Here is a 27,700-nt window from a genome sequence, read left to right as displayed (position 1 = left end):
AGCATTTTGTCCCACCCACCCTTCCCTTTGTTTTCATTTGGTGCTTTGCATCTCTTGGGATGTTCTTTTCATTTTCGTTAGCTGGGTGCGTTTTTTATTTTCTCGCCACGTTAAGACAGGTCGTCATGTAGTTTTTTAGGTTATTTTGGTAGGCGGATATTTTGCTGGGGGGGGTGGGCAGCCTTGAGCGGGATTGTCCATCCTCCTACGGGGGGAGGTGGGGGGGGGACTAAGTCAAGGGGACAGGAAATGAGAATGAGGGGATGCTATCTACAGGGGTCAGTCATTCGGGCTCTGATTGGGATTTACAATGGGGATTTGCTGTTTTGTACATAGTTTGAAATAAAAGTGAAGAATTTATTAACGATTTATTGAAAATGTTGAAAAGAAATTGATTGGCACCTGTCTTAATAAAGTGGCCTTTTCTGCTATGCAAAAGAATTGTGGGGCGTGAGTTATTGTGCGAGAGAAATGCGGGAAAGAAAAAGTTCTCTTAGCTAAGGTCAGCACCTGGTCCACAGGGCAGCCAAACAGTATCCAAAGGGCTGGTCTGACTGGTCAGAATGTGGGCCGGTTTTTGGGCTGTTTGCGAGCCTATGTTATGTTTTGGTGGACTCGTTTTGTACTGTTGATTAACTGTTGATTTACCCTTTACTACCAAAAACATTGACCCAGCAAGCACAAATACATGCAGTCACCTACAACTTGCATAACACCTACACAGTAAGTCTTTACAAGTTCAAAAGTGCCCCAATTTTAGGAATGTGGGACGGGCCACTTTTTAATATCTGTTCGCTAATGGGTGGCATGTTTATTACTTTGGTGTACTGGCCTGTATCTGTCTCAGTACGACTCTGTTTGTATATAAAATTACATAAGTATGTGGGGCGAGCAAAAATCTGAAGCGTCCAATACCGAGACGGGCTCCTAAAAATCAGATCCCTGAGACAAAGATTTACAACGTCCTTGTGTGTTTTTTAATGTTCTTTTTTTAGCTTTGTCTATCACTGTTGATTTAACCTGGGTCCATGAAATTCAGAAGTGACGTGATGAATACGAACCCGCGATTTCACGCATCATGCGTGAATCTGCGTGCGAGGATCCGGAATGGATCCGGAACTCCTTACTCCGGGATTTGGAACTCCAGCAGTGAATTTGTGCCTAGTCCCGGCTCAGCCGAGGCCGCTCCATGTCCGGGTTTTCTCGAGCTGGATTTCGTTGCTCCGCCTGCCGCCCATGTGCCTGCCGCTGGCTGCAGAGGAGCCGCTGCTGGGAGTGAGTACAGAGAGTGCGCAGGGCAGCCAGCAGTGAGGTAGCACAGGATCTGGAGGCACCGGGCCGGGCAGCAGCAGCACCTCTCTGCAGACACTAGGACTCCCCGCCCGGCCCGTTTTATCTGTGGGAGCGATTTGACGCGGACTGTGCGCGAAACCCACAGATCGCCGCTGCTGCACAAGGAGGCCCTATTTTTTTTTTTACTTTTCAAAACTTTTTTTCCTCTGTTTTGTGCCGGGCTGCCAGTCCCAGCGCCTCCGCCATGGTCTGCCTGCGCCTGCTTTGCACTTTAGCGGCTCTGTTCGCCTCTGCGCTGGGGGACCTGAAGTCCAGGAGCTGCTCGGAGGTCCGCAGAGCCTACATTTCCAAGGGCTTTAACCAGATCGATGTTCCGAACCAGGAGATTAACGGTGAGTGTGTGATATGAGAAGAAACCAACCCGTGCATGCAGCACCCGCGGAGACTATCGGGTTCAGATGTCTCCGGGACCCTGATTGCCAACATCTCCCTTGTCCCTGGGCTCCCGAGTGCCCGCTTCCGTTGTCTGCGTGTTCCTCTGGTGTGCATGACCCCTCCTCACTGCCAGCTGCCCCGCTTCATGGGGTCCACGCTACACTGTTGACTGCCAGCTCACACATCCTCCGGCGTGAAGACAGCCAGCCCCTCGCTAGCAGCGCTTCACTCTTGCCTTTTCTATGGAATCCTCGCAGAGTGGAGAATCCTCCCTGCCGGTATGATCGTGACCGTCAGCCTCCCTTTCTCTAGAATCGTGACTGCCGCCCTCAGTGTTCCCAGTATCACGACTGTCGGCTTCTGGTATCATCTCTGCCAGCCTCCGTGTCGCTACTGCCATGATCGCCTGCCTCCGTGCTTATAGTATTGTTCCCAAGGTTCTCGTATCGTGACTGCCATACTCCTTGTTTCTAGTATCGTGATTGCCAGTCCCAATGATTATAGTATTACGATTGTCAGTCCCCGTGCTTCTATGATTGTGACGGACTCCCTCCATGTTTGTAGTATCGTGACTGCCAGACTCTGCTGTCACGACTGCCAAGCCTCCTTGTCTCTAGTATCGTGGAGCATCACGATTGGCCACCCTTGTACCTCTACTTTCACGAATGGCAGCCTCAGCCTCTGGTATCATGACTTCGTGCCTCTAGTGTAACAACTACCAGCTTCCATGTCTATGGCACCATACTGCCAGCCTCTGGTCACATGTCTGCCAGCCTCCTTGTCTCTAGTATCACGACTGACAGCCAGTGGTATCACGACTGCTAGCTTCACTGTCTCCAGCATCATGACTGAGTGACACCCAATGGTATGACTGCTAGCTTCACAGCCACTAGTATCATGACCTCTAGCTTCATTGCCTATAGCATCATGCCTGCCAGGCCCTGGTATCATGACTGCCAGCCTCCTTGTTTCTAGTATCGTGACTCGCAGCCTCTGCTAGCTTCAGTGTTTCTACTATTATGGCAGCTACCCTGTATCATGACAGAAGGGCAGCCCCTGATTCTATCATTGCATCGTGATTGCCCCCGTCTCTGGCAGCATCATTTGTTGCCAGCCTCTGATCGAGACTGCCAACAGACACCCGTCTCTCTCAGCCTGTCAGAGTGTTGGGTACCACTTCTTCAGTCGCGTGGTGGCTGCCAGCTTCCATGTCTGCAGTATCACGACAGGCAGGTTTGTCAACTTCCCTGGCTCCAGCACTGGGGCTGCAAACCTCCATGTCTCTAGTATCACGACTCCTAGCCTCACATCTCTCATATCATGACTGCCAACCTCCCTTTTTCCTAGATACTAACTGGCAGACCACCCTGGTGGACTGTCAGCCCCACATGTCACTAGCATCCGCGCTGCCGCAGATCCGTAGTCTCCTGAACTCTTTTTTTTGACTGGCGCCCCGGGGTGCTCATCTGTAGCATTCTGTCAACCACCTGTATGAAAGATCCTGACACGAGCACACCTTGTCTCCAGAACTTTGTTGCCTGACATCTTCCAGAGCCCGGACTATAGCATCCCAAAAGAATGTCAACTCCCCCCCCCCCCCCCCTCCCCCTATCCTGACAGACTCCCAGCTCTCCTTTCTCTAGCATCCTAGCTGTCAGAAGCCACTGTCTCTAAAAACTTGACTATTCTTCCCCCTGGCACCATGAGTGGAGCCACTGAAATTATGCGGCAGGGGAGACCAAGATTATGATCCAGGTTTAACTATATTGTGCAGCAAGAAAAGGCTAATTTTGAGGCGTAATGCAACACATTTTGTGATAGTATTACCAAATTTTTTGTCATTTGTACATGTTAACACTGAGGGACAGACTGGCCTGTTAGGCAATCTGGCAGTGCCAGAGTGGCTGATCTCACAGATTAGTGTATGTTGTTTTGTTGGTCTGTTTGTTGGACTGTTTTATGGTATGGTGAGCCAGTTTTTACTGTTGATTTTTCTGATATTACTACAAATAATGCCGGCAGCAAGTGCAAATGCATGCAGTATATCCTATACCTTGCAAAACACTTATACAGCATTTCTTTACAAGTTGAAAACTGCCCTGATTTGCAAATGTGGGCCACTTGTTAGGTCTCGCCTGACCCAGCGCATGCGCTGGTCTGGCGAGACTTATTGAGAGGGCTCCATAAAGTGCTACCAGGCCAGCCTAGAGCTACAGTGCATGTGCGCGGACGCGCGCCCCGCGCTTTACCGCGATTACTTTCACTTTCGCAGCCGCGCGGCTGCTTTGATGTGTGATCGCGATCACTTTCACTTTTGCGGCCGCACGGCCGCTTTACATAGCCAATAGGTCTCGCTTTTGGGACCTTATAAGTATTTAGTTATGCAACTGTTGCATGGCTAAACACTTATAAGGTCTCAACGGCGAGACCTATTGGCTATGCCAATGCTTGTTTTTTTTAGCCGTCTGATTAACTAATGCTGGCCACTTTTAATTTGATGCCCAGGCTTATTTTCTGTCCTACTTTGACCATGTTACACTATCTGGGCAAATGTTTCACCTCGTTTAGACCAGTTTGACACCCAAATGCAACACTAATCAGCAGAAAGGTGACAAATCACATTTTTGTTAAGGGACTTCTGCTGTGTGGCAACGGCACATTTTTAACAACGTTTTGTCCTTTTGAGCTGGAAACATTTTTTTCTTATTAAAATCTGAAGAGTATGCAGCAGATGACGGATTATGTGGCAAATCGATAATGCGGAAAATGCTGCAGCTGCACGATTCCAGTGGCCCTGGCTATGACCAACTCCTTTCCTACCTCTCAATTTCCACTGGCTCTAGTTTCCAGGGTATACGAGTCCCCTCTCTCTAATATCCCGGCTGGCTGTTAGACCCCATCTCTCTAGTAGCCAAGCTGGCTGTGAGACCCCCAGTCTAGTAGCCAAGCTGGCTGTGAGCTGTAACTGTCTCTAGCATCTCGACTGTTCTCCACCCCTGTTCTGTGTATTCTCAGCCCCACCCATCTCTAGCATCATACCTCTTTGCCCTCTCTGTGAGGCAGGCTGTCGGCTCTGTTTCTCTAGCACCCAGACTGGCTGTCAGCTCCCTCCCGTCTAGATCCACATTGACTGTTGGCTCACCCTGTCTTTAGACCCAGGCTGACTGCTGGCTCACCCTGTCTCTGGGTCCAGATTGGATGTCAGCTTCCCCTGTGTCCAGCACCCAGGCCTGATGCCGGCCCACCCTGTCTCTAGACCCAGACTGACTGCTCACCCTGTCTCTAGACCCAGACTGACTGTTTGCTCACCCTGTTTCCAGATCCAGGCTGGCTATTGGCTCCCCCTGATTCTAGACCCAGGCCGGATGTCTGCCACCCCTGTCTCTGGACCCATGCAGGCTGTCGTCAGCCTCTATCTCAGGACATAGGCTGGCTGTCCGCTCCCACCTCTGTAGACCCGGTCAGCTCTCCCTGTCTCTGGTATTGTGACTGAATATCAGACCCCCCACCCCTCCCAGGGGACTCTAGCACCCTCAGTTCGCCCCGTCTCTACCATCCTCCCCGATGTCCCCTGTCTCTAGACCCCGGAGGGCTGTCCTGTATCTCACATTTAGTCCGTCTGGCCTTCCAGTCTTGGGGCCCTGGCGGTGAGGCCTCCCTCCGTCTGGGATGGTAAAACGGAATGACTCAAATTGTTGAGATCCTCACACGGCTGCTTTTACTGTGAAGTTTCTGATTTAAAGCTCACTTAAGCTTACACATACAGTACAACGTCGCCGACTGGTTTATTTGTATAGTTGTGAGTAGTAAGCTAATGTATGTGGACTTTAAGTATAATAAACTTGTTTTTAAATAGCAAATCAAAAGTTGCCAAATCCTCTGCTACTGTATGTGAACTACTGAGTCGGCCTCTCCCTCGTGAGGATGTTTCCAATGACTGTTGTCCGTGCTATAGCATGTAAGCATTATCCTGCGTAAACTACCCCCTTCCACGTACGTGGGACCCCGCCTGTCTGAGGGGAGCCAGGGAGGATGATGTCACTTCCTGTGTGCAGTTCAACAGGAGCGTGGCCTCATTCCTGTACGTCAGCGTATTTTGTCCATCGTTTTCACGTAAAAAATGCAAAACGGTGGAGGGGTCCTTAAGGCCTGAGTGAGAGTGCACGGAGGTGTGTGTTATGGAAACATGTTCTGCTGCACATGTATGTCTCTCGTGGGACCTCAAGGGCGCAGCATTTCAACCGTCCCTAGGTCTATTCCCCCTTCGAACGGGACGAATGAGATATACACTTCCTCAGACCCTCTTCCCCGCGTTGTGGCCCAGAACAAGGTCCCTGTTTGTCCGCACATCAACGCCCAGGTGTCTGTCCGTTGGGAGCGGCGAGAGCTAGCGCTTGGAAGGTGTGAGAGCGGAGAGGCGCAGGGGCTGCTATTAATGTTCCTGCCTGAGGCTCGCCCCGGTAACTTTACTAGACTGGAGCCAACCAGCAGCCCACGTCGTCTCGGGACGTGCCGTTAATTGTCAGTCCGGTTCTGGCCGGGACAGGGAGTACCGCTGTGTGGAGAGGCTGGGATAGGAATGGAAAATCCACCAGGGTCTGCAAACGCCGAGAGAAAGGCCGCCGCTGGAATGTAACCCTCCCTAGTGCTCTAAATTTAACACGTGGTTTACTCCAGAATTCAGCATTTCTTTCGGAAATTGGAGGAATTCCCATCACAACCCAATAAACGGGCCCCTTTGTCTGACTTTACCGTATCAGCATCAGTGGTACAGGGGTGTGCTGGCATTGTTCTGGTATGACTCATCTTCGTCTTTTGGTAATTGTTCTCCGGCAACCACTTCCTGCTACATCTGTCCCCTGAAACATGGCAGAGCGGCGGGAGCGCTGTGCCTCCTCACGTGTTGTCTGCTCAGCGAGGACAGCTGGAAGAGTGAAAACTTTAACATCTTTCTTCGATCTTCCAAAAGCAGATCATAAAAGGTACACAAATAAAAACATACAATCAAAGGCAGAAATATTTTTTTTAAACTTTTCAAAATGGCAGGGTGTGTTCGAAGTGTTACGAAGCGTACTCTATTTTTGCCTCACTCGTGCAGAGAGGAATTTCCTATAAAAAAAAATAGAAGGAAAAGAAGAATTGGGTGATAGACTAAAAAAAACTGTCACCTCCTGGCTAGATTTGGAGATACGGCTCTTCTCAAAGGGACAGTTTAATGGGCCAGACTTTCAGAGCTCAAATAAGGGTGAAAGTGCAGCGTTGTGAGAGAGAAAAAAGTTAAAAACCCCGGAGGGCACCGAAAAAAGGCCCTTCTCTTGTTTCCCGGAGGGGAGGGGGCCGCGGACATGTTTCCTCTGTGCAGTTCTTAGGCCGGGAAGGCTAAACCGACCGGGAAATCCGAACCCCCAAAGGAACCTTGTGCCCAAGGTCTGTCCTGGACACAGTGCGCTGGTCTCCCGCGGCGCGAGGGCCCATAAAACGGGCCCTCTAGCCGGAGGGGGGGCTGGTTCCTGCGGTGGGCCCGGGATGGTGCACCCAGCAAACGCATTGTTGCAGGGGGGACAGGCCTTGCCGGCTCAGAACACACTGCGGCCCTTCATACAACTTTATTTCCTTCAACACCTTTCTCGCTAATTCGTTTAATTTTAATTTATTTTCCCGTGTCACATCTTCATTTCAAACCTCCTGTTTTCTCGGTTTTCTTCCGTGGGCTTGGATACCCAGGCGGCCGCACACTCTTATGTTTTTCCCCTGTCCAAGCTTGAAATTCGAGTCGACTTGTTCAGCAGGCACGAGAGGCCTTAGAAGGTAAAACTGAACTCGCGTAACCGAGTGCGGCGGCGGCGGCAGACTGCTAAAATTCGATGTAACGACTTTTAAGTAACTATTTTTGTTTTAGATTCAGTGCCCCCTACACCCCACAATCCCTTTTCCAAGCCCAGACCCCCTGTAAGGCACTTTGTGACGTGGGGTTTGACCCCTAGGTTAATTGCAAATGCAATTACAGGCATTTGAAAAGAATGATTACAGGAAATCTTAATCTCTTTTGTTTCGAGATGGTCATGCAAATGAAGAAGGCTAATCCTCTGGAAGGGAATGATCGGCGTTTTTTTTTCTTCTTTCTGCTTTCTAGGTGTTTACAAAATCCCCCCTCAGCCCCATTCCTTCCCCCTCCCCTCCACCTCCCCTCGAGTATTATTCGCTCAGCATTCCATTCTGGAAGATTTACTGCAGGAATTGAAGCAAATGATGACAAAGTGTGCCCTGGAATGGCTGGGGGAGGGAGGAAGCTGGCTGCTGCCGCCGTCCGCTGCAGGCAGGCTAGGAAAGGCCTCCTCCGTGCGTGGCCCATGTTGCATGTCAGCCAGCAAGGAAAAGTTGCACCAACTTTTAATGCGGCCCTTTCAAAAGTTTTTATTTCGAGCCGACTCGAAGGTATTGGAGGTCTTTACACAATTACATGTTACATTACACAAGGACACCTTAGTTAAAAAAAAAATCTATTTAGGCACGGAGATTAAGTGATATGCTCAAAATCACAGGCTGTTGAGCCGGCGCTGAGACTCGACCCTGGTGTCGCAGTTCTAAAGTCGGCAGCTCTGCCATTAACGCCACATCCTTTCCCCGAGATAGCGAAAATGTATTACCATAGGCCATTACACTGTAAGTATACTACCCAGGTGTTCTAGCAGCCCCCTAAAACCTACATTGCATACAATCTTAACAATTCTCTTGTTGCGTCAAATCCATTGAGGGCTCTTTCAAGTTTAGACGCGCTCGACTCCTTACTTTTTTAATTTACTCCACAAAAGATAAAGAATGTTATATTGAATCAAGAGTCCCTCTACACACTTATGAAAATAATGAATGACATGAAGATCCGGGCCTGTCATTGCCAGAATCGACAGGCCTTTTCTCCAGTGTTTGTTTCATAATGCAATACACCGTAACACTTGTTCACCACCTCAAAGTTTTTACTCTATCACAGAGAGTTTTTCGTCCACTGCGTCTAAACACAAAGGCCCGTGAAGTTCATGGAGGCCTTGGGCATGGGAGGGAAATTAGGACGTTTGGACACAAACAGCACAAAGTAAACCATCTTCCCGAAGGTGCAGCAAAGCTACTTGCACAAATGCGGTCTCAGAATAGGCTATTTGATCCAGTTTGCCTAGTCCGCAGAACCCAAGAGAGTTTCAGTGTTTTGAGACTTTTTGGACACAGCCTGGAAAGCCATAACACTGACTTAACTAACGCTGCCTGGCTTGTCTTACAGCTTCCAGAGCCAGGTTTCTTAAAGGTAAAGCACAACCCAACGCGTATTTTTGGAGTTTGCATAGCCCCGATACACAGTGCCATGACTATCGAGCCATGTTATGCTTTCACGTGTAATTTCCATCGTTTTCCAACTTTAACACTTAACAATCGGCACTCATCACTTTCCCTCTCTATTTACGATCATCTGTGACACAATGCAAGAGTGGCGCGGGTTACTTTGTTACTTGACGTCTTGTTTTTCACTGAAAATAACAAAGTAACCTGTACATTGTTTTCATCTGGATGTGTCGGAGGGAGAACGATGGTGGCTGCCAAGTGGTATCTACCGGAGGAAAAAACGACTGAAGTTGCCCTTATGTTAGCCCATTCTGTAAGATACGGAGACAAGACTCCTGGCTGCTTCCAAGCTGTGTATTTAGGCCTGGCGCCATTTGCAAAGTTAGATTGCAGTGTGCGTTTACGTCACGTTACTGGTGTTAGGGTGAGGCGGCGCGCAGCGGCAGCGCTGCAGGTTATCTCACCCCTGGCACTGGGAAGCGAGTTGATGGATGCCTGTATTAGGGGCTGCGGAAAGAAAGGTAAACATTTAGTTCACAGAGTTTGCCATTTGCTGTCGCAGTGTTTGCAGGGGGGGGGGGGGGGGGGGTTTATCTGTCGTAGATTAGCCCCTGCGTGCCCTTCAGTTGTCTTTGTTTTAGAGTGGTGTTTCTGCACGTAACTGCCCTCGGTGAAACCTGAAACCCTGAACTCTGCTTTCCATCCCCCCTCCATCTTGGATGCACACACCTGGAAAAAAGCGGACCATATTCCACCTCCGCGTGAGATAGGCCTGGCTCGGTCGCTTATAACGACACCTTCTCTCTATTGCCCGTAAGAGCAGCCGGAAAAGAAGGTGGGCTTGAATTGTAATAACCTATTTAATATTTTAGCAATTCGCAGAAAGGATCGCTTCAAGGCAAAATAATGTTCTCGGTAAACGGCTTCAGGACATTGAAATTGTTACTAATGTGCTCCCACCAGAAGCATTTTTTTGTTGTTTAATCCCTCATTCCTTCCCAGGGCCACTGCTTTTATTTCCCTTTTTGAATGACCTAGTGGACTCCATTCTCCGCCGAAACAAAGGAGGGGCCTCTTTAACCAGAGTCCGTCGATAGACCACCAAGGACTCCGGGTCAGACGCTGCCATTTCGCACCGCTTTCAACAGTAGCAAAAATGCATGACTGAATGGCTCAAAATGCAGAGTGTTGGGGGCATTCACTGGCGTCCCGAGCGCTGTCACAACACAGACAGGCCCGAGTCAACGCCTTCTCACTGATCCCATCTTGAAGGTCTGCTTCGGTTCCTTCTTTCCCATTAATGAATATTTAAACCTTGTAATAGCGGGAAGATAAAAGTGCACAAAGGGAAGGCACTTCACGCAGTGAAGGCCAACGGAGGTAGGGAGAAGTGCAAGGAGAACTAAAACGGTGTGAGTGTAGTGGCGGCACTTAAAGTCTTCCCAGTAACAGTGAAAGTTGCACTTTGGCTGTTTCAAATGCAGTGTTGCAAATCATTTGACCCCCGGGGTGTAAGTCAAGTCTCTCTCTGACGAGCCTATCGGTGTAGTCTGGGTTGAGATACTGCTATTACCTCTGGGTGGCACATGTATGTGTGAGATTTTCTTTTGTTTAAATCTACAGAACAATACAATAGATTGGTGGGTTAATGCACACACTGCACACAGCTATTAAGTTGAGGAACTTCTGCGTGTCCAACATAGCCTTACTGCAATGGCCAAGCCTCTTTCATAAGTAGAACATGAGTGATGCCAGTAAGGTTTCTCTCTGTGTTCCTTCGCCTCTCTGCACTCTTTACATCTCTGACCTGTAAGCTGTCGTTTGCTAAAGACTGATGGTGCCTGGGTATCAGCTGCATACCATGCGTGTTTCTGGTCTTCCTAATAGGACAATGAGTCATGTGTCCATCACAGGATTCTTATCTCTATCAGTAAGAGTGCTTGTGGGGTACCCCAGGGCACTTCACCCCGCACCCTGCTGTTTATTGTAAACAGGAGTCCTCATTTTAACCTCCTGCGAGCCTCTAGTATCCGTTTTCACATCTATGTCAAGGATGCTCAAATGCCCCTCAGTGCCGGGCCCCTCTGCAGCCTGTGGATGGAAGTCTGCACCTGTGCAGCATCTCGGGTCTTTGGCAGGTGGAGAGGATGAACCTTCATCTTCGCTTTAACTAATTGTTTTTTTACTTGACTACTGCACGTCATAATAAGGTACCTCAAACAACAGTGCTTTATACAAAGAGTACCGCTTGACTCTGGAGGCACAGTCCTTTTTGTGTGACTTTAGCCTGTAATTCAGTGCATTGAGCCCAGCACGGAGATGATGGCGTCAAGTAGTTGACTTGTGGTTGAATTACTGTGTGGACTTAGCTTCGTTAGGAACAAAGCTGTCCCAATCACTAGTGGCAATTTTATATTTTTGTGAAGTTGGGCGGCTTACAAAATAAGTATTGTCAAAGCCAATAGGTCTGGGTTTAATAAGCGAATGCATGTACAGTTAGCAAATTATATAGCACAATATATGGGAGGGAGGGAGGGAGCTTGAGTGGACGAAGAAGGTGAAGTAGTCTCCCATGCAGATCAAGGGAAGCCCTAGAGTGGAGACTGGAGGAAACATATCATTAGGTGAGAGACAAACATTCCACTAGGCTCAGCCAAGATGTAATTGACAAACTCTAAAGCCAATGGCTGAGAGAGATTACCTGAAGAGAGCCAGTAGCTGAAAGGGGCACACCCAAAGCCCATGTTATGCGCATTGTTAGCAATAGATCTGTTTCTTGACAGCTGTCCTATAGTCACGTTGTTTGTTCTTCTGTTTAAGAACATACCTTTAATGGGGAAGACATTTCAGCGACTTTTCTTTAGCACCAAAGATGACGTGTATTTGTTGAGTTCCCCCGACACAGTATTCTTATTGTTGTGTTCTAAGGATTTTTTTCTCTACTTACCCCAGAAACCATATATAGTTATATTGTCTACTGTAACCTGTTTCTGCCCTCACCCCAAACCCAACAACTGTCAGGTTTAAGTAATCTTATTCACACAATCTAGTCCTACATGTGTGTCTCACCAAGGTGGGATCTCAGGCTGCCTAAGGATAATCTTCCCTGCTGTTCCAATTATCATATTTAAAAAAAATAATAATAATTTGTTGCATATTTATATAGCGCAAACTCGACCCGAAGGTATTGGAGCGCTTTACATAGCACCGTATTTACATTACACATTCAGGCACGGGGAGATTAAGTAATTTGCCCAGAATCACAGGATGTGGGACGCGACCTCGAGGCTCGAACCCTGGTTTCGTGCACCAAAGTCTGCAGTTTAGCCGACGGACCACATCCTGATGGACTATCAGATGGACATAAAACTCACATAGAGGAAGCCCAAAGCATTGTATAATCTCATTTCATATAAGGCACTAGTTCAGTGTTTATTATTCGTGATTTAGTTACAACCATTACATGAAATAAGAGCGTACTGTTTAACTTGTGCACAATCCGTTAAAACAATAAGAACATTCTAGAACTAAGGTCACTTCAGTAAGGATGCTGATTATTCACGTGTAAAGTGTTAGTGCCTGAACTCATCCACAGTTAAAATTTGATCAGATAAGAAAATAAGAACTGTCTAAAACTTAGATCACGTAATTAAAAGGCTTGGTTGTCCAAATAATACACATTATAAAGTGCTAGTGCTTGGGTTCTTCAAATAAGTAGACTTGATGCACTTTAAACTCGTTATTTGATTAATAAAAACTGTATGTATTTTTCACATGCTGTAATTGTGAGTCCGGCTATCAAAATTCAGTTTAGGGGCGGACTACATTACATATAAGGAACTATGGTAAACGATTGGTTGCCACGCGTCCCGAGCTGTTGCTATCTGCTCTCGGTTCTACTGCCTTCTATTCCAACTAGAGCATTTACATTTCTGATAGCTCTTATAGAACTTTTCTCTACGAATCGTTTTTTTCTGTAGCTCATTTCTGGATGTCCTAGTCCCCCTGTCACAGACCCGTAGAAGGCCAATTGAAATCACGTAAGATTCACCAGAAAGGAAACGTACAGGACACTTTTAGTCCTTCCTCTCACTGTCTTGCCTAAATATCTGCGCTTCTCTCACACTTTTGCCCATCCTGCTTTGTCGCTCTCCTTGATTCGCCCGCAATCACTCTTTCATGAAGCTGCTGCTATTCTTTTTACCTTTTCCTGAGGATCACATTCCAGAGGAGCTGTGATGAATAACTCTCTTGTTGTAGTAAACAATTGCAGGTCCACAAGAGTAATTATGATGGAAATGCAATTTAAAACCCAACCTCGCAGGGTGTTCAGCCTCTTAATTGCAGAGCAGAAACCACCTCATTCATAGCTTAAAAATGATCCCCATGCCTTCCCCACCCCTTCGCCGCTTCATACAGCACACATATGCTCTTACATTGCGGACACAAAGGGCACACCATATGACAGGGTGTCACGTTGCCTGGTAAAGTGGCTTGGATTTAAGAAGGGTAGGCTGTTTTATGGCAGATGTTGCAATTTTCTCAATGGTGTATATTGAAATTAAACCACAACAGCTGGGGTCAAGCTCTTAAATTAAAAAAAAAAATCTTTCATCTAGAGAATGCAAAAACAGGTAGTGTCGGATGTTGTGTTGAAACCATTGCAGTCACATTTAAAGGCAGCAGGCCCAGCACACGTTATGATCAGCAGATTTTGCGTGCTGTACCACAAGAGTGTTCATGTTCATACGACGGGACTCCAGCAGAACTGACACCATTTCTGTGGACCTGGCAATGGAGCCCTCAGACTAGCTGAAGCTGCCTTGGTGGTCTGACTTTGATTTATGGAGCTACACATGACTTACAATAGGTTCTCTATTCCAAGAACTAGTTGCTCATCAGTTACTCATAGCTTTAAGCAATACTCTTCATTCATCCAAAGACTTCCTGTGAAGTATTATCAACCTCTAGCTATTATTGTGCAATGTGTGGACACACCTTACTGAGCGTAGCCAACCACTCCCATCTCCCAGACAACACGGAGAGATGCCAGACAGCCTGCGATAATTCAAAGCATAAAGCAGCATCTGTCTCTTTCGGGTGCATAACTTGTAACGGGCTCTAATGTGCGCTAACAAATGGGTCATCCTACCCTGCATTGGTGTAGTAAGTAAAGCCATAAGTCTGCTTCATTAGGCCCCTCCTACTCATGTAATGAGACTCCTGCTGCACTAATGGCAGCTAGGCCCCTGACCAGTCGTTTGGTTGCAGACTGCGTACACACAGATCCGCTTGGACCATGCTCCGTGAGTGGGCCAGGACACTACCCATGGAGTCTGCAGCAGATGAGCAGTTGCAGAGGCTCATGATGAGTTTGAGGAGTCTAGCACTATTCACAGCAAAATGTGTTTTGCTTCTAAATTATGGGGCTGCTATATGTCATGCACTTTTCCGATGCACAATACCATAGCTTGGTTCTTGTCCGGATAATATTGGGCATTGTTCGTTTTTGTATAATTATAAGGAACTGTTGATGTTCTAGATTTGTTCTACCAAGCTGCCGCTCTATGAAGGAGAGTCTACTGATGGACATTTACACGTGTTTCTGCTGTTAATAAAGTAAGAGGTAACCTGCTGTTGTTGCTCATGTTACACGTTTGCTAGGTGGAGTAATGGTTATCTTAAATTTACTAACACCGCACAACTGTACACACTTCTTCATAGTCAATAATTATCTGGTCATTATTGTTGTTCTTTGAAACAAAAATACATTTCTGGGACAAAACACAATGACCTCCCTTGTGGAAGGTGCAAAGGTTCCTGCCTATCAGTTTGAAAGCCTACCTGTGGACCCTTGACCCACTGGGCAGTTTTACTCAATCACATTTGGTGTATCCTGTCATCAGGAAAATCATGCCAGAAGGAGCCTCCACCAGAGCACACTGGGCGACAACTGGGTAGGTCGCCTTTTACATTCAAATAAGGTCCTGCCTCGGTCACCGCCTCTCAAGAACCTGTGCTCATCAGACCTCAGGAAAGGTTGGAGCACTTCACTAAATGATTGCTTAGAATGGCACATGGCTGGGGAGCTCTCTGTTACCTCCAAGCACTCCACAAACTCTGAATGGGAAGACAGCTGGTCCATCAAGGAACACAATGAACGACCGACGAGAGGGACTGCTCTATCTTCCATGGCTGATCACAAAAAAAAAATCAAAGAGAACCAATCACCCCTCTTGCAGTAATTATTATATGCATTAGTAATATACAAGCCAAAAGCAGTTTCAGCTTGACATATCTAGATGTAACCTCTATTCATGGAAATGTAAAGAAAACCGCACCACCAGCAAGGATTAAAAAAATCCCTATGATTACGTACAGAAGGAAAACACAAAAGACACAAATTGGCAGCAATCTTGAGGGTCAAGAAGATTTTTTTTTTTAAATTACCACCACGGGTTAAGGACATCTTGTAATCAACCCCACAAAGTAACCAGAGTGCCAAGAAATGATTTTTAATTGAATTTCTTCAATAAACACTCACTTAACATCCTGAGTCTGGGCAAATCACTTAGTCTCCCTGTGCCTAACGAAAATGAATGTGTCCTTCTGTAACGAAACTGGTGCTATGTAAAGCGCTCTGATAACCGATTTCTCGGGTCTAGTTCGCACTATATAAAATACTAAAAAAATAAATACATAAATAAAGGTGCCAATTTAACTCTTACTCTTCAGATGTTTTATAGTCCTGACTTAATCACCGGCCACCAATCCCGGAAGCAATGCACAATAGCTGCATGCGCCGCTCCATTGGTTATAAACTAGATTGAACACTTTTCTCTAATTGATTTGATTATAAGAACAATGAAACCATCTGCTTGTCAAATGGAGGGTCCTTCTGTAAGTTTACCACATTACTGTGTTTGGATGTCTACACTGCTGTTTTTTGGAAGGCTGCTTGCATGCCTTCGTAGCATAAAATGGAGCTGCCGGGTGATGTTCCCTAAAAAGCGGAAGATGCACACCTGGTTTAGTGCACTCAATCACATATGACTCTTCTTGTCTCAGTTCCAAAATATGCCCTGCCCCAGTTACGGAAACCATGATGTAAACTTTTTTGGAGAAGGTACAACACCTCATTATAATCTTGTTTTTTTTCTGAATGGAAAACCTTCAAATGTATGCATGAGCTGGTTATTTTTCGCTGTCTGGAAGGTAACGTATGAATTTCGTGCACTGTCTTGTTACTATTGTGTTTTTGTGTGTGTGTATGCTCCCACGTCCGACTGCCACACATTTACTTTCAGGTAGCCTAGTTTCTTCAGTTCAGCCTTTGTACTGACTATTGTGGCCTTACTGTGGCAGTAAAGTACAACGCAGGTGGGTATTTTCTAATGAGGTGATGAAGAGAAAGGGGTTGGCATGCCTGAGGCAAACCAGACCGCTCTTACCTTTTCCTGATCGCTGTCACTTGCACAAATCATTAGGTTGCAGCATACTAGCCTTTGTAAACAAGCTTCCGTAGGCACTCTGTTTTTTTTTTTTAAACTGAAAATCATGATCTGTTTTAGGACTTGAGACTACGGTATTCCATAGTTTCGTTACAGCATCAGGTCTTATCTTCGGGGAACTGTGGAATGGTCTACTGACTTATTTCATGACTAGAAAAAGTATTTCTCTGAAGGTCTCTTGTTTTTGAATGTAGTTGCAGGCACTAAGTTTCGTGATGCTTATTATCCTAAAGAAGGAAAAACCGATATCTTGCTAAATTTATGCCACACAATATTGCACAGTGGACATCATCTGACTAGTAGGATGCATCGGAGCACACCATCTTCGAAGGTCTCTAGTGCTTCGAGGTAGCCTGCTTGGTGTCTTTTGAAGTGCCCGAATGATTGAGCAGATATTTTGCCTTGAAATTTGCAGGGCATTTCTTCTTGTAACACTTCTATCCATTGTACCATTTTGCTTGTGAATTTAGACACTCTGTTTTTTCTTTGCTGCCAAGGATAAGCATATTTGCAATATCTAATCACCAGAGCGTGAATGAAAACCCACCTACCTGTATTGTTGCCACCTTTTGAGGTGCAACAAGGTACCCTACTCCAGGAGCTGCACATTTACCCTGACGTGATCTAGAAACTATGTGAAAAGGTATACAGCCTAATAACACCACTCTGTGTTTGCCACAAAAGGTTTATTTCTGGAGACTATCGGCCTGATTATGAGGGCTGTGGGACCGCCAGCCCGTCAGTTCGTGAAGGTTCACCCACCACATTATAATGGCGGGCAGATGTTTGGCAGTTGAAGAGACCGTGCCACGTGTCGAACGGGCTGAAGGAGCCCATCAGTGCGTCTGAGGGATTTGAATCCCTACAACAGTGGCGATGCCTGCTTGGGTACCGCCGTAGGGATTGCATGTCCCTTTCCGCCGGCCGTTTCATGGCTGTTAACCTGCCATGAAAAGACCTGGCAGAAAGGGTCTTTGGAGGCCCTAGCCCCTCGTCCCTTGCTCTCATCCTTGGGTTCTGGGGGTGGGGGGGCATCTGTGGTGCCCCCCTACATATCCTTGAACCATGTGTGCCACATAGTTCAGGGATATGCAAAATGTGTATTTTGTATACTGCAGCGTGTGCTTGCAGCCCACAGCACACACCGCAATACAAAACATACACATTGCGACCGCCTTGAAGACGGTCGCATCGTAATCCCTATGGCGGGCCCACCGACAGCTAGTCTGACGGTCCCATTATCGACAGTATGGCGGCCAGACGAAAGTCCGACCGTCATTATAATCAGGCCCTAAGTGAGGTCCTGGCATTTGTTTGTGTTAATAAAAAAAATTAAAATAAGAAAATAAAATATAATTATTTTATTTAAAATCATCAACCTGCAAATGGGTGTTCACCTCCAGATAAAGATTGATGACTGGTGATGAGAATAAACACTGTAGCAACGAGATTTCCAAAAGTCAAATCAATGATTTGTCAAAATATATTTGACTACAATTAAATACATGAATGCAGAAGTAAACACAACATTAAACTTTGAACGATATGAATCAATGTATTGTCTGGTATATCACCAGCTGTATGTTTGTCTCTATAACCTTTCTCTAAATGATTTCTTGGTGAGTTATCTCGTGAGTGACTAATATGCAATGATGGCACATGTCTATTGACTGGTTTGGCCCATTTGTTTTAATTTACTCACTCATCATAACCAAAAAGTTTCTCACTGTGGACCCCACGCAATATGTCAGTGGTAAAAATCATCATATCTTAGTTTCTTCTAGGACAGCCTCACACCACTGATCTATGAGTTAGCTTCATGTCTATTCACTACTTCAACCTTGTCTCCTTAACTCATCATCTTCTCACAATCCAGTTTAACCCATGACCAGAAAAATCTCCACTCTCTTGGTTCTTCTTCTCTCTTAACTTATGACAGTACCAACATTTCTTTATCAACACACCTCCCCTCCTCTACAAGCTATGGACCACACCCATCATTCTGCAGTATCTTCTACTTCCCTGGTAATGACCTTGAGCGACACCCAACACATCTTCTCAGTTGAAGCCTTTCTTACTCCTTGTTCTATCCCTTTGCTTGATGTTATTCTCCCCTACAGAAATCATATTTGACACTGGCTATGCTAAGAAACACAGTGGATGCTTTGCTAACATATTTAAAATAATTTTTTATTTAGAATTTTAGTCTACATTAAAATCTTTGCTCCTGCAGAATATTTTTCCCCCTCGCTTCTTTTTCAAAAGAAAGAATCCGCCTCCATTTATTTTTACTCCTCTAACAACCATCTTGATTTTCATTTATCAAACGACAGACTAATTTATTTTTCTCTTACTGCAAATCTGGCATCTTTCAATAGTTACATGGACAAACGTGTTGCACAAGCGCGTCATCTTGTTAATAAATGTCCTCCTGTTTTCCGATTCCCCCCAATCACATTTTTCTTCCCGTACTGAAGCTGGTAAGATTGTAAACCCTGTAATATCTCATCTCATTCCCCCTTTCTCTCTTTTTTTTATCCCAGTGCCTTTTGTCAGGTTGGACCACTTCCCCATCCCCAGATTTTACCCCTCATCCTTGACTTCAAAGACCTCTTGCCACAGACTATCGATAACCATGTGCAGGTGCCTAACACCCATCCCATCCTATCCCCGACCTTGCTGTCCTCTGTATTTGTACCATATCAAGAGTTAACCTTACTACACAGACTATTCAGAAACCAATAGTCTGCATTGCTTTCTAGACTGTAAAACTCCAGATAGCAACTTAAGTAGTCTCTAAATGCTCCATCTCTTGCAGCTACTCACCGTTTACATCATAATCCTGCTTGTCTATAACTCAGAACTTTAAAGCCCCACACTCAAGCATCTATATGGCACTGATCTACTGTCTTTAGGATTGTTGGTAAGACACAACAGACTTACACATTGAAGCTTGTTACTACCACCTTCAACTAATTCCAAGGATGGTGTAGATTTTAGTTTCTTGTTTTTACTACATGCACGTGGTGTATTGTTTTGTATTCCTTGGTAACCTAAAGGACACCAACAACCCACCACAGGGAATAGCTGATGGCCCACCCACATATCTGGTTGTCGCTAAATTAATGTTAGAACGGCTATTTCTTTTTTTTGTTGTCTTATTTTTATACTCTGAAAAAGCATATTTTCATGAACGAAATCATATGGACCAATTAGCACCAACTAGCCTCTCTTGAACACCGAAACATATCGACATGTGACGCCTATTGTAACTTCCAAGCACATGCAGGTGCAAGAAGGGCGTGTTCATAGTCCTGCTCAGTGACCGTCGGAGTAGATTTAGTTTTGGCGCTTACTGGCATGGACTCGGTGGTGCAGTTTTGTTGTTCCCAAGCTTCAGAAGCCATCTTGCAACTGCACAGGAAGATCGTAAACATCCACCGGTCTTTTGCTTCATGCTCTTCATCCCTGCTGCACATGGTAATTGGTGCACAGTGTGTTTGTACCTCATAATGATTGTTTGTGGAGCAGTCCTGCGGCCTAGGCCTATAATACATTTAAGCTGCCATCTTTCAGCGGCTGTAGGGTAGGAACATGTCCCAGCCAGCCTGCGTCTGCATCTCTGCTCAGGAAATGCTTTTTCTTTTACAAGATGCTAATTCAAGTTTTAAATAATATATCTACACACACTTGAATTGAAAAGTCTAATGTCTAAAGTGCTTGTCATTCATTTACTGGATAAAATGTGTACATTATTTCAACGCTAGAGATAAGGTATGTGCTCTCTGAACACGTGAACCAAACAGGGCAGCCAACAAACAGTAGATCAGCCACTCTGAGGGCATCCTCGGGGCTGAGCTGCGATAACATACATGACATATGGCAAGGGCCACTGGAATTATGCGACCGCTGCCATTTTTGCAGATTTGCCGTATTTGCCATATAATCTGCAGTTTTTAACCCAAAAAAAAGCTGTTTCTAGCTTAAACGTTTCAAAAGGTATTAGAAATGCAGCGACATTATTTTGCAGCGCAGTGGAAGGCCCTCTGCAAAGCTTGACCGGTCACCTTTCTGTTGCTTCTTGCTTTATTTTGACGATAAAATGGTACTAATGTGGTGCAACTAAAGCCCATACAGTGTTACCAAATAAAAAAACAGACAAAATAATGAAGCAATACTATTACAAACTGTGCCACATTATGCTGCATAATTTGCCTTTTCTTGCCGCATAATTTACTCAACCCTGCCGCTTAATTTGGCCCCCTACTGACGCATAAATCCAGTGGCCCTGCCTATGGGTGACTCAGTTCGATTTTGGTTAAGACTGCTTTAACTCTGTGCCTGGAACAGACTTAATTCATTCTTAATATGTACGCTTCAAATGATGAATTACGAGAGACATCACAAGTCACTTTAATATTATGAATGAGCAACAGCTTTGTGTATTTTTAGCGTAAAAAAGGGTTTCCTAAAAAAAAGTGAAGGCTAGCTAGCCTACAGTGCTTTTAAGTAGAAGTAATTCTTAGTGCTTGGTCTTCTACAGACTGCAGCAAGGCGTGTATAAATCATGCTTACATGCATATTTTTAAACCGCATCAAGGCTCTTTAACCAGGGCCGCTGGAATTAGGCAGGTCTGCGGCTGCTGCGTTTTCCACAGAATTATTGACTAGCCACACCTGCCACATAATCCATCATCTGATGCATAATCTACACACTTGAAAACGTGTTTTAAATACAATGGGATAATAGCCCAGTGCCCGTGAATTTATTTCCAAACTTCAGCAAGGCAACATAACAGATGGATCTAATTGTCTATATACCATATATTTTTAAACTGCAGTAATGCTGTTTAAACTGTGGGTATAGCTTCATTCAGTGCGTGAAATGGAAAAAATAGAAGTGCAGATACTCTGTACCAGAGTACCTGCTTGTTTTTAAGATATGCTGGTACTCTCCAATTAAGAGTATCACGTCTCTCTTGAAAAGTGCAGGTACTCTCCCTCTCAAAATAAAAAAGTGCCGGTACCAGCCCATTTAAAGCACTGGCTTCATTTTAATATTGTACATATATAAGGTAAACAATATATATCTTAGCCCTAGACGAACTTTCCATGGTAATACTATTTAAAAAGAGATAGAAGTCTTCTTTCTATTTTCATGTGAGTTCCTGCGTCTGTTTGTCTCTTTATTGGCTTTGCGTCGGGTACCAATGATGTTTTTGTCTGGTAAACCTCCTTAAAAGCATGTCTACAGTATCATATATTCCAAATAGGGTGATTAGTTCTCCATTGAGTGCAGTTTATCTGTCGCATAAAATTATGGCAAATTCAATGGCAATGGTAATTGATTCACATTTTGTCAAGAAATGGGTTTGCATTAAATATGCTTCACCGCGATCAGTCAGTCTCATCCCGCTGCACAATCCAGTTTTAAACTGCTGTCTGCAGAGCGGAAGGATGAGTGACGCATACACTGGTGGATATGTACAAAAAGCCTTGTTAAGATTCATGGCACTCGCATAGATTTGCATAATGAGTACTTCAGATGAAGACATGACACTCTTGACACAGCTGATGCTCTGACAGGTGTGAAAGTGCTCCGTCTGCCATTTACCGCACAGGAGGTCCTCCTCCGGCTAGGGACGGATGATTGTTCCAGCTGCATCCCTACTTTGGTGCGCATTCATTGCGATTCCTAGAAGTACCCACATATAGGACCGAATGGGGCCTACAGTGTCTGACATTCCAGTCCATCTGACCCAACCCCATCTCCTTAAAAATGGACAAGGAGCAAAAGTAAGGACTAGTATGGTGGGAATAAAGTCTGAATATGAGCAACAAAAATAATCTCTCCCTTAATCCAGTGCCCAGAAAATGCATTTGGTCATCGGAACAAAGAGTAGGAAAATGTTTTTCAGACAAAACGCAGTAGTGTGTTAGTCATTAGATGAGCAGACCCTGCCCCTTGACGCGCTACTTGACTTGGATATGGTCTCTGTTTCTGATGCAAGATGTTAACACATGTGCATCCATAGCCCCCCGTGTCATACTCATGTAGAGTGCTATTTGTATTACAGCCGACCATGAAGAACGGCTACCTATGTGTCTTGTGTGCCTGGAGTGAGACTGGGTGCCCTGCACCCTCAGGCTACAACTGGTCATAAGACGTTCTCAGGACTCAATTCGGTGGACGGTAGTTAGTCTTCTGCTTTTAGTAAGCTTCTGCTTCTCTGCCACGTGGCTAATTAGACCTAGTGAATACTAAAGCAGTAAACTGGTGACTACCACTGTAAGGCTGACGTGGGAGGAGTGCATGTCATGTAGGCTGCTAGACCCGCCTTCTTCCTGCAGCCATATCCACCTTCTTCCTTCACGCAGGTGGCCGCTATGAATCAGAGGTGCCTCCAAGGAAAATCTGTGGTCACAAATCTGCTAAGAGCAAATGGCTCCTATAGGCTGTGTGACTGCAAATGTATGAAGTATGCCCTCTGTCTTTATTGGTCGAGACTGTTGAATATGCATAGCGTCAAATTCTCCCCATATATATATACTGGAAATAATCATTGGTGCATGTTGTCAATGCATTCGTATCAAAATACTTTTTTGTTTTTTTTCCTAACAAGCTAGCATTTATATCCAACTTTTTATGGAAAAGTCCCCCTATCTTTGTAAGATTGAAAGAGTGTTAGGGCACACCCTTGAACGCTGAATTATAGAGGGTCACAGTTCTTTTTTTTTTCTCTCAAATGTTTTTATTGGTATTATTATACGTACAAACATAAAACATATGATCAATCATCGCTTTCTCGGTACAGGGTAGCAGCCCCACCTGGTTATGTTGCTGGTATAGTTGGTTAACACAATTTCTGCAAGGTTCCCCCCCATCTACTGTCCTAGAGAAAGGAGAAGGAGGGAGTGAGAGGGGGAAAAAGTGGGAGATCAAGATGGGAAGGAAAGAGGGAAGCACACCTGGAGAATGATGGTCTCTCGGAGGAGTTGTGAACCTAGTGGGGAGTGAGGCTGTGAACCTCTTGCCTACCTTTTGTCGTGGCTGTTCATGGCGGCTTCTATGGGTCCAGTATGGCTTATTGCTATAGTAATGAAATATATTTGTTATTAACCAGGAACCATAATAAGAAGCGTTGCAGCCCTTTAATGTAACTTTAATGATAGTAATGCTGAGGCTGGGCTCAATCTTGGACCAATCCTTGGTCTGTTTCTCTCTTTTTGGTGGCAGTTTAAAAATCAAGGATGCCTGGCTTAAAAATAAATATTTGTTGTAAACGTTTAATACACCGAAAACATGCAGGGTGTGTATCTAGAAGAAGTCATCAGTGAATGTTGATGTATCCTCTTTGTGTTTTTTAAAAATTTTGTTCCTCTGCTTAATTTTATATTCCTGCTTTCCTTTAATGTTTGAGTCCGGGGACCTGCAATTACCGCTCATTTAGGTAGGGTTGTGATTTCTCAATTGTGCAATAACTTTGATTTGCAATAGGTTATGAGTTTCAGATGTGGTTCGCTCTACATTCCACACCGAGCCATTTGCAGAGATGTTTGTGGGAAACAGCAGACTTAAGCCAATGTCTGCTGCGAGTTACGAGTTTGGATGTGTTGAAAGAACTTTCATGAATTCAAGGGACGTTCTGAATAATTCCCAGGTGATATGAAAGTTTATCTGAATACACTTTTTGTTTGGGCTTTGGCAGTTGCACAGTCTCTGTTAAAACTGTTGGTATTGTGCCCAAAAGGTTATGGACTGCGAGTGGTACAGAGCAAGAATGTTCTGTCGTCCAAGCCCTGACTTCTGCACCAAACAACCTGTAGTATTGTTCACTGAGCGAGGCAATGGCCCACACTTGATGAAGAAACAGCCGCCTGTATACAGCACGGTAGTGGTACAACTGAGAATGGAATGTTTGATGAGGGAACATATAGTAAAGTAGATTTGACAGGCTGGTAAAATTCAAAGTTAGTTTTAGCAAATATGTTATCGCGCTTACTGTGTGTGTCTTGTGCTGGTGGAGTATGGAACGTGTCTTGTTTCTGGGAAAGGGCTATTTTTCTATTTCGTTCTGAATAAATGTTGTTGGGACTTTTGTTCACAAAACCTTACAAAGGATGTTTGCATTTGGTTTTCCAAGATGCAACTCCAGCATCTTGTATCTTAATCAAGTAGAGTGTCAGACGAAGAAAAGGTCATATTAATCTGTCATTTCTAGGAGTCGTCCTCTTCTGCAGTTTTGTGTCTAAATGGATGATTCTCACAAGTGGTACTTACATTTTTGCTTTTAAGTATGCATAATAAGTTTTTTAAATTACTATTTTTTATCACACCCCTTGGTAGCTTCACCCCTGATAGAGAAAACAAGAAAAATAATTCACTAAGACCATGCTTCCGAAACGCTTTAGAACCACAGCCCAATTTTTAGAATGACAAACCTTTGCAACCCACCTAGCTTTGATGAGCTGGGGGGCTGGGAGAGTGGTAGCCATTTTTTTTAATGTAATATCAGCAATTGTTTGTAAATGTCACGACCTGACCCTTTACTAATGGACTTTGGCCAACATATTGATCTATCTATAAAAGTTGCAGATGGTGAACTGCACTGTATTTTGGAGTCGGAACACTTTTCAGAGTGGGATGCTGGCCTGATCATCTGTTCACTAAAATCACAAGGCTTCTGAAAAATCTTTCGGTAGTGTTGCTGATTAATTATTGAGGCACTTTTATGTGAATTGCCACTGAAGCTTATTTCACATTCCCTGTGTACTTATGGTGAGTTAAGAATGTATCCATTAGGAAAATAATATTTTCCAGCAACTTGCCCTTTGAGACGTGCAGTATATTGTAATAGGGTTAAAATGAGCCATGGGAGTTGCAAACACTTATAGGGAATTTAAGAATAAGTAGAACAAGTTAACAGGCACTGCATCGCTGACTTGGATCACATTAAGGTTTTTTACAGACATTGTTCAGAAGTTGATCAGTGTTTTTGGCTATGAGATTAAGGAAATGAACATTAAGTCCAATTGGGAGATGTTTTAGTGTCAGTTTTTAAATTCAGCCAGGGTCTGAGCCCTAGAGGGGACTGAGATGGACCCTTCCCACTTTAAGTCCTGACTTTAAAAATTAGTTTAGCTGACTTCTATTCTCATTAAATCTAAAGCTCTCGCAATATATGCAGACCTGATGTAGTCTTTTAAAAATAATGATTTCAAGAAAAAGGCACAGTTAATTTGTAGGTGTGAACAGAATTATTTTGCTGGGCTTCAGGTGTAGCCAAAAATATAATTGTCAATGTATCACTTTTTAACGGTGGGGTAATCAGTCTAGTAGTCTGATCAAAAGTTGTTTCATCTTCTAAGTTAAAGTCAGGAGTGTTGACACTTGTTGACCTTTATCAACCGCATATCTGTGCTGTAAGTGTGTGCATTGACCGCAGAAGCAGTCTATGGAGGATGGTCTACACAGGTGGGGAAGTTTTACATTTGTTTGCAATTCATTGGACCAAGAAGGGGAAGGAATGGTTACATTGAGGGAAATTGGATTTAAAAACAGACACTACAGGAAGGGTAACTAACGGAGGCATTCCACATCAATAGAATCTGATTCACTGTTTTCTGATGGGGGTAATTGCCGTGGGGGCTGGCCCCCCACACCCTCCCACAAATTGGAGGGGGATCTTGCCTGCCCATTTGGTTCCCCCCCTTTCAGGCTGCATGGACCGGCCTCTTTCCTTCCCCTACCGGGGGCTGGGGGGGGGGGATTGGCCTCTGCGCTGACCCGCTCTTCCCCTTCCTCCTTCCCCCCCCACCCCCCCCTCCCCCCCCGGGATATGCTCTGAGTCCCCCCAGACTAAGATTGTTTTCTTTGTGGCATAGTTGGGTATGGAGGGTGGGTTCCGGGTGGGAGGTGGGGTAATGGGTCAGTTGAGCGGACAACGCTCCCCTTGGGCACAATAGGTTGGATGCTAGGCTTGTAATGCACAACACTGTGATGAACTGGTGGCCTCCTTAGTTGTATTGAGACATTCTTGATAAGCTTCGTAGACAACACCACAATTGGCACAGATGGTGCACAATGCCTGAATTGTATCCTGAGCTCTATGTATAACTAAAAATGCTCAATGTAATGTGTACTATGATGTACCCACTTGAAAACACCAATAAAGTTGTTTTTAAAAAAAAAATAGAATCTGATTCACAATTTTGAGCGAAATCACAGGCATTGACTGATCTTTGTCGTACTTCATTTGTAAAATATGGAGGGTCCTTAAACCATCATGGACCTTCAACTCAGTATTGGTGTTCTTAATAAATAATTATTGAAACTGTCAGAATATTGTCCATAATTAGTGATAAACTTAATGTGCATTATTCTATATATTAAATTAAACAAATAATGGCTGGGTTTGGTCTATGTTGCATGACTGATGAACGCACCATGCTAAAGGGACCTTCGATTGCCCTGCGGGTAAAAAGAGAAATACATGTGCATCATATTGTGCATATCTCTGCTTGCTCCAGTGTGAATGAAAAGATATCCGTGTCCTTTTGGCACAGTCATAGATAAACAAGACAAAACAACAGTACTTATTTTGCAGAAATATAAGTAGAGGGTCCGCATTTTTGTTTTACACGTGGAGGACGTTGCTGCCATTTTTGAGTCCTTGCTTGCCGAATGCCAAGGCCTCCTGGTTCAGCATCTTTCTTCCACCATCCTTCTAATTGTGTATCTTCATCTCACTGTGGTAGGTTCTTTCTTACCCCTACTTCTCTCTTTGCCACGGTTTTCCTGTTTCCCTCCCACTCCCTTTTCGACCTTTCTCTCTCTCTTGCTCTCGGTCAAAGTCTGATAGTGAAAAGTAAGCCCTCCACAGGCATCACTTGCACGAATTAAGCAGTGTATCACATGCTACAAAGTTATACAGCAAATTCGAACTCCTTTCACTTTCACATTAACCAAAACAAATTATTACTAAACTAGAGGCAAAATACTACTATCCATGCACACACAAACCAAGCCATGGTCGACAAAAACCGCAGAAGAGAATAACATACTAATGGTAGCAGCTGCCACACAAATGCTGGTAACCTAACATGGCACGCGTCTTATTCTCATTATA

The 27,700-nt window shown here is 44.8% G+C and overlaps 1 protein-coding gene across 1 annotated transcript in view; it reads left to right on the top strand.

The window, feature by feature from the left end:
* The first annotated feature begins 1,214 nt into the window (after positions 1-1,214).
* GPC4 (glypican 4) overlaps positions 1,215-27,700 on the top strand; it is a 196,965-nt gene continuing 170,479 nt past the window's right edge. The window contains exon 1 of the mRNA XM_085607899.1: positions 1,215-1,685. Within this exon, the coding sequence (XP_085464025.1) occupies positions 1,538-1,685 (148 nt within the window). The 5' untranslated portion in view covers positions 1,215-1,537. The remainder of the gene's footprint in view (positions 1,686-27,700) is intronic.

This window comes from Triturus cristatus, chromosome 5_2, assembly GCF_964204655.1.
Source record: "Triturus cristatus chromosome 5_2, aTriCri1.1, whole genome shotgun sequence".
Taxonomy (NCBI): domain Eukaryota; kingdom Metazoa; phylum Chordata; class Amphibia; order Caudata; family Salamandridae; genus Triturus; species Triturus cristatus.
Note: the sequence above shows the minus strand (reverse complement) of the source record. Positions and strands in the feature narration are given on the sequence as shown.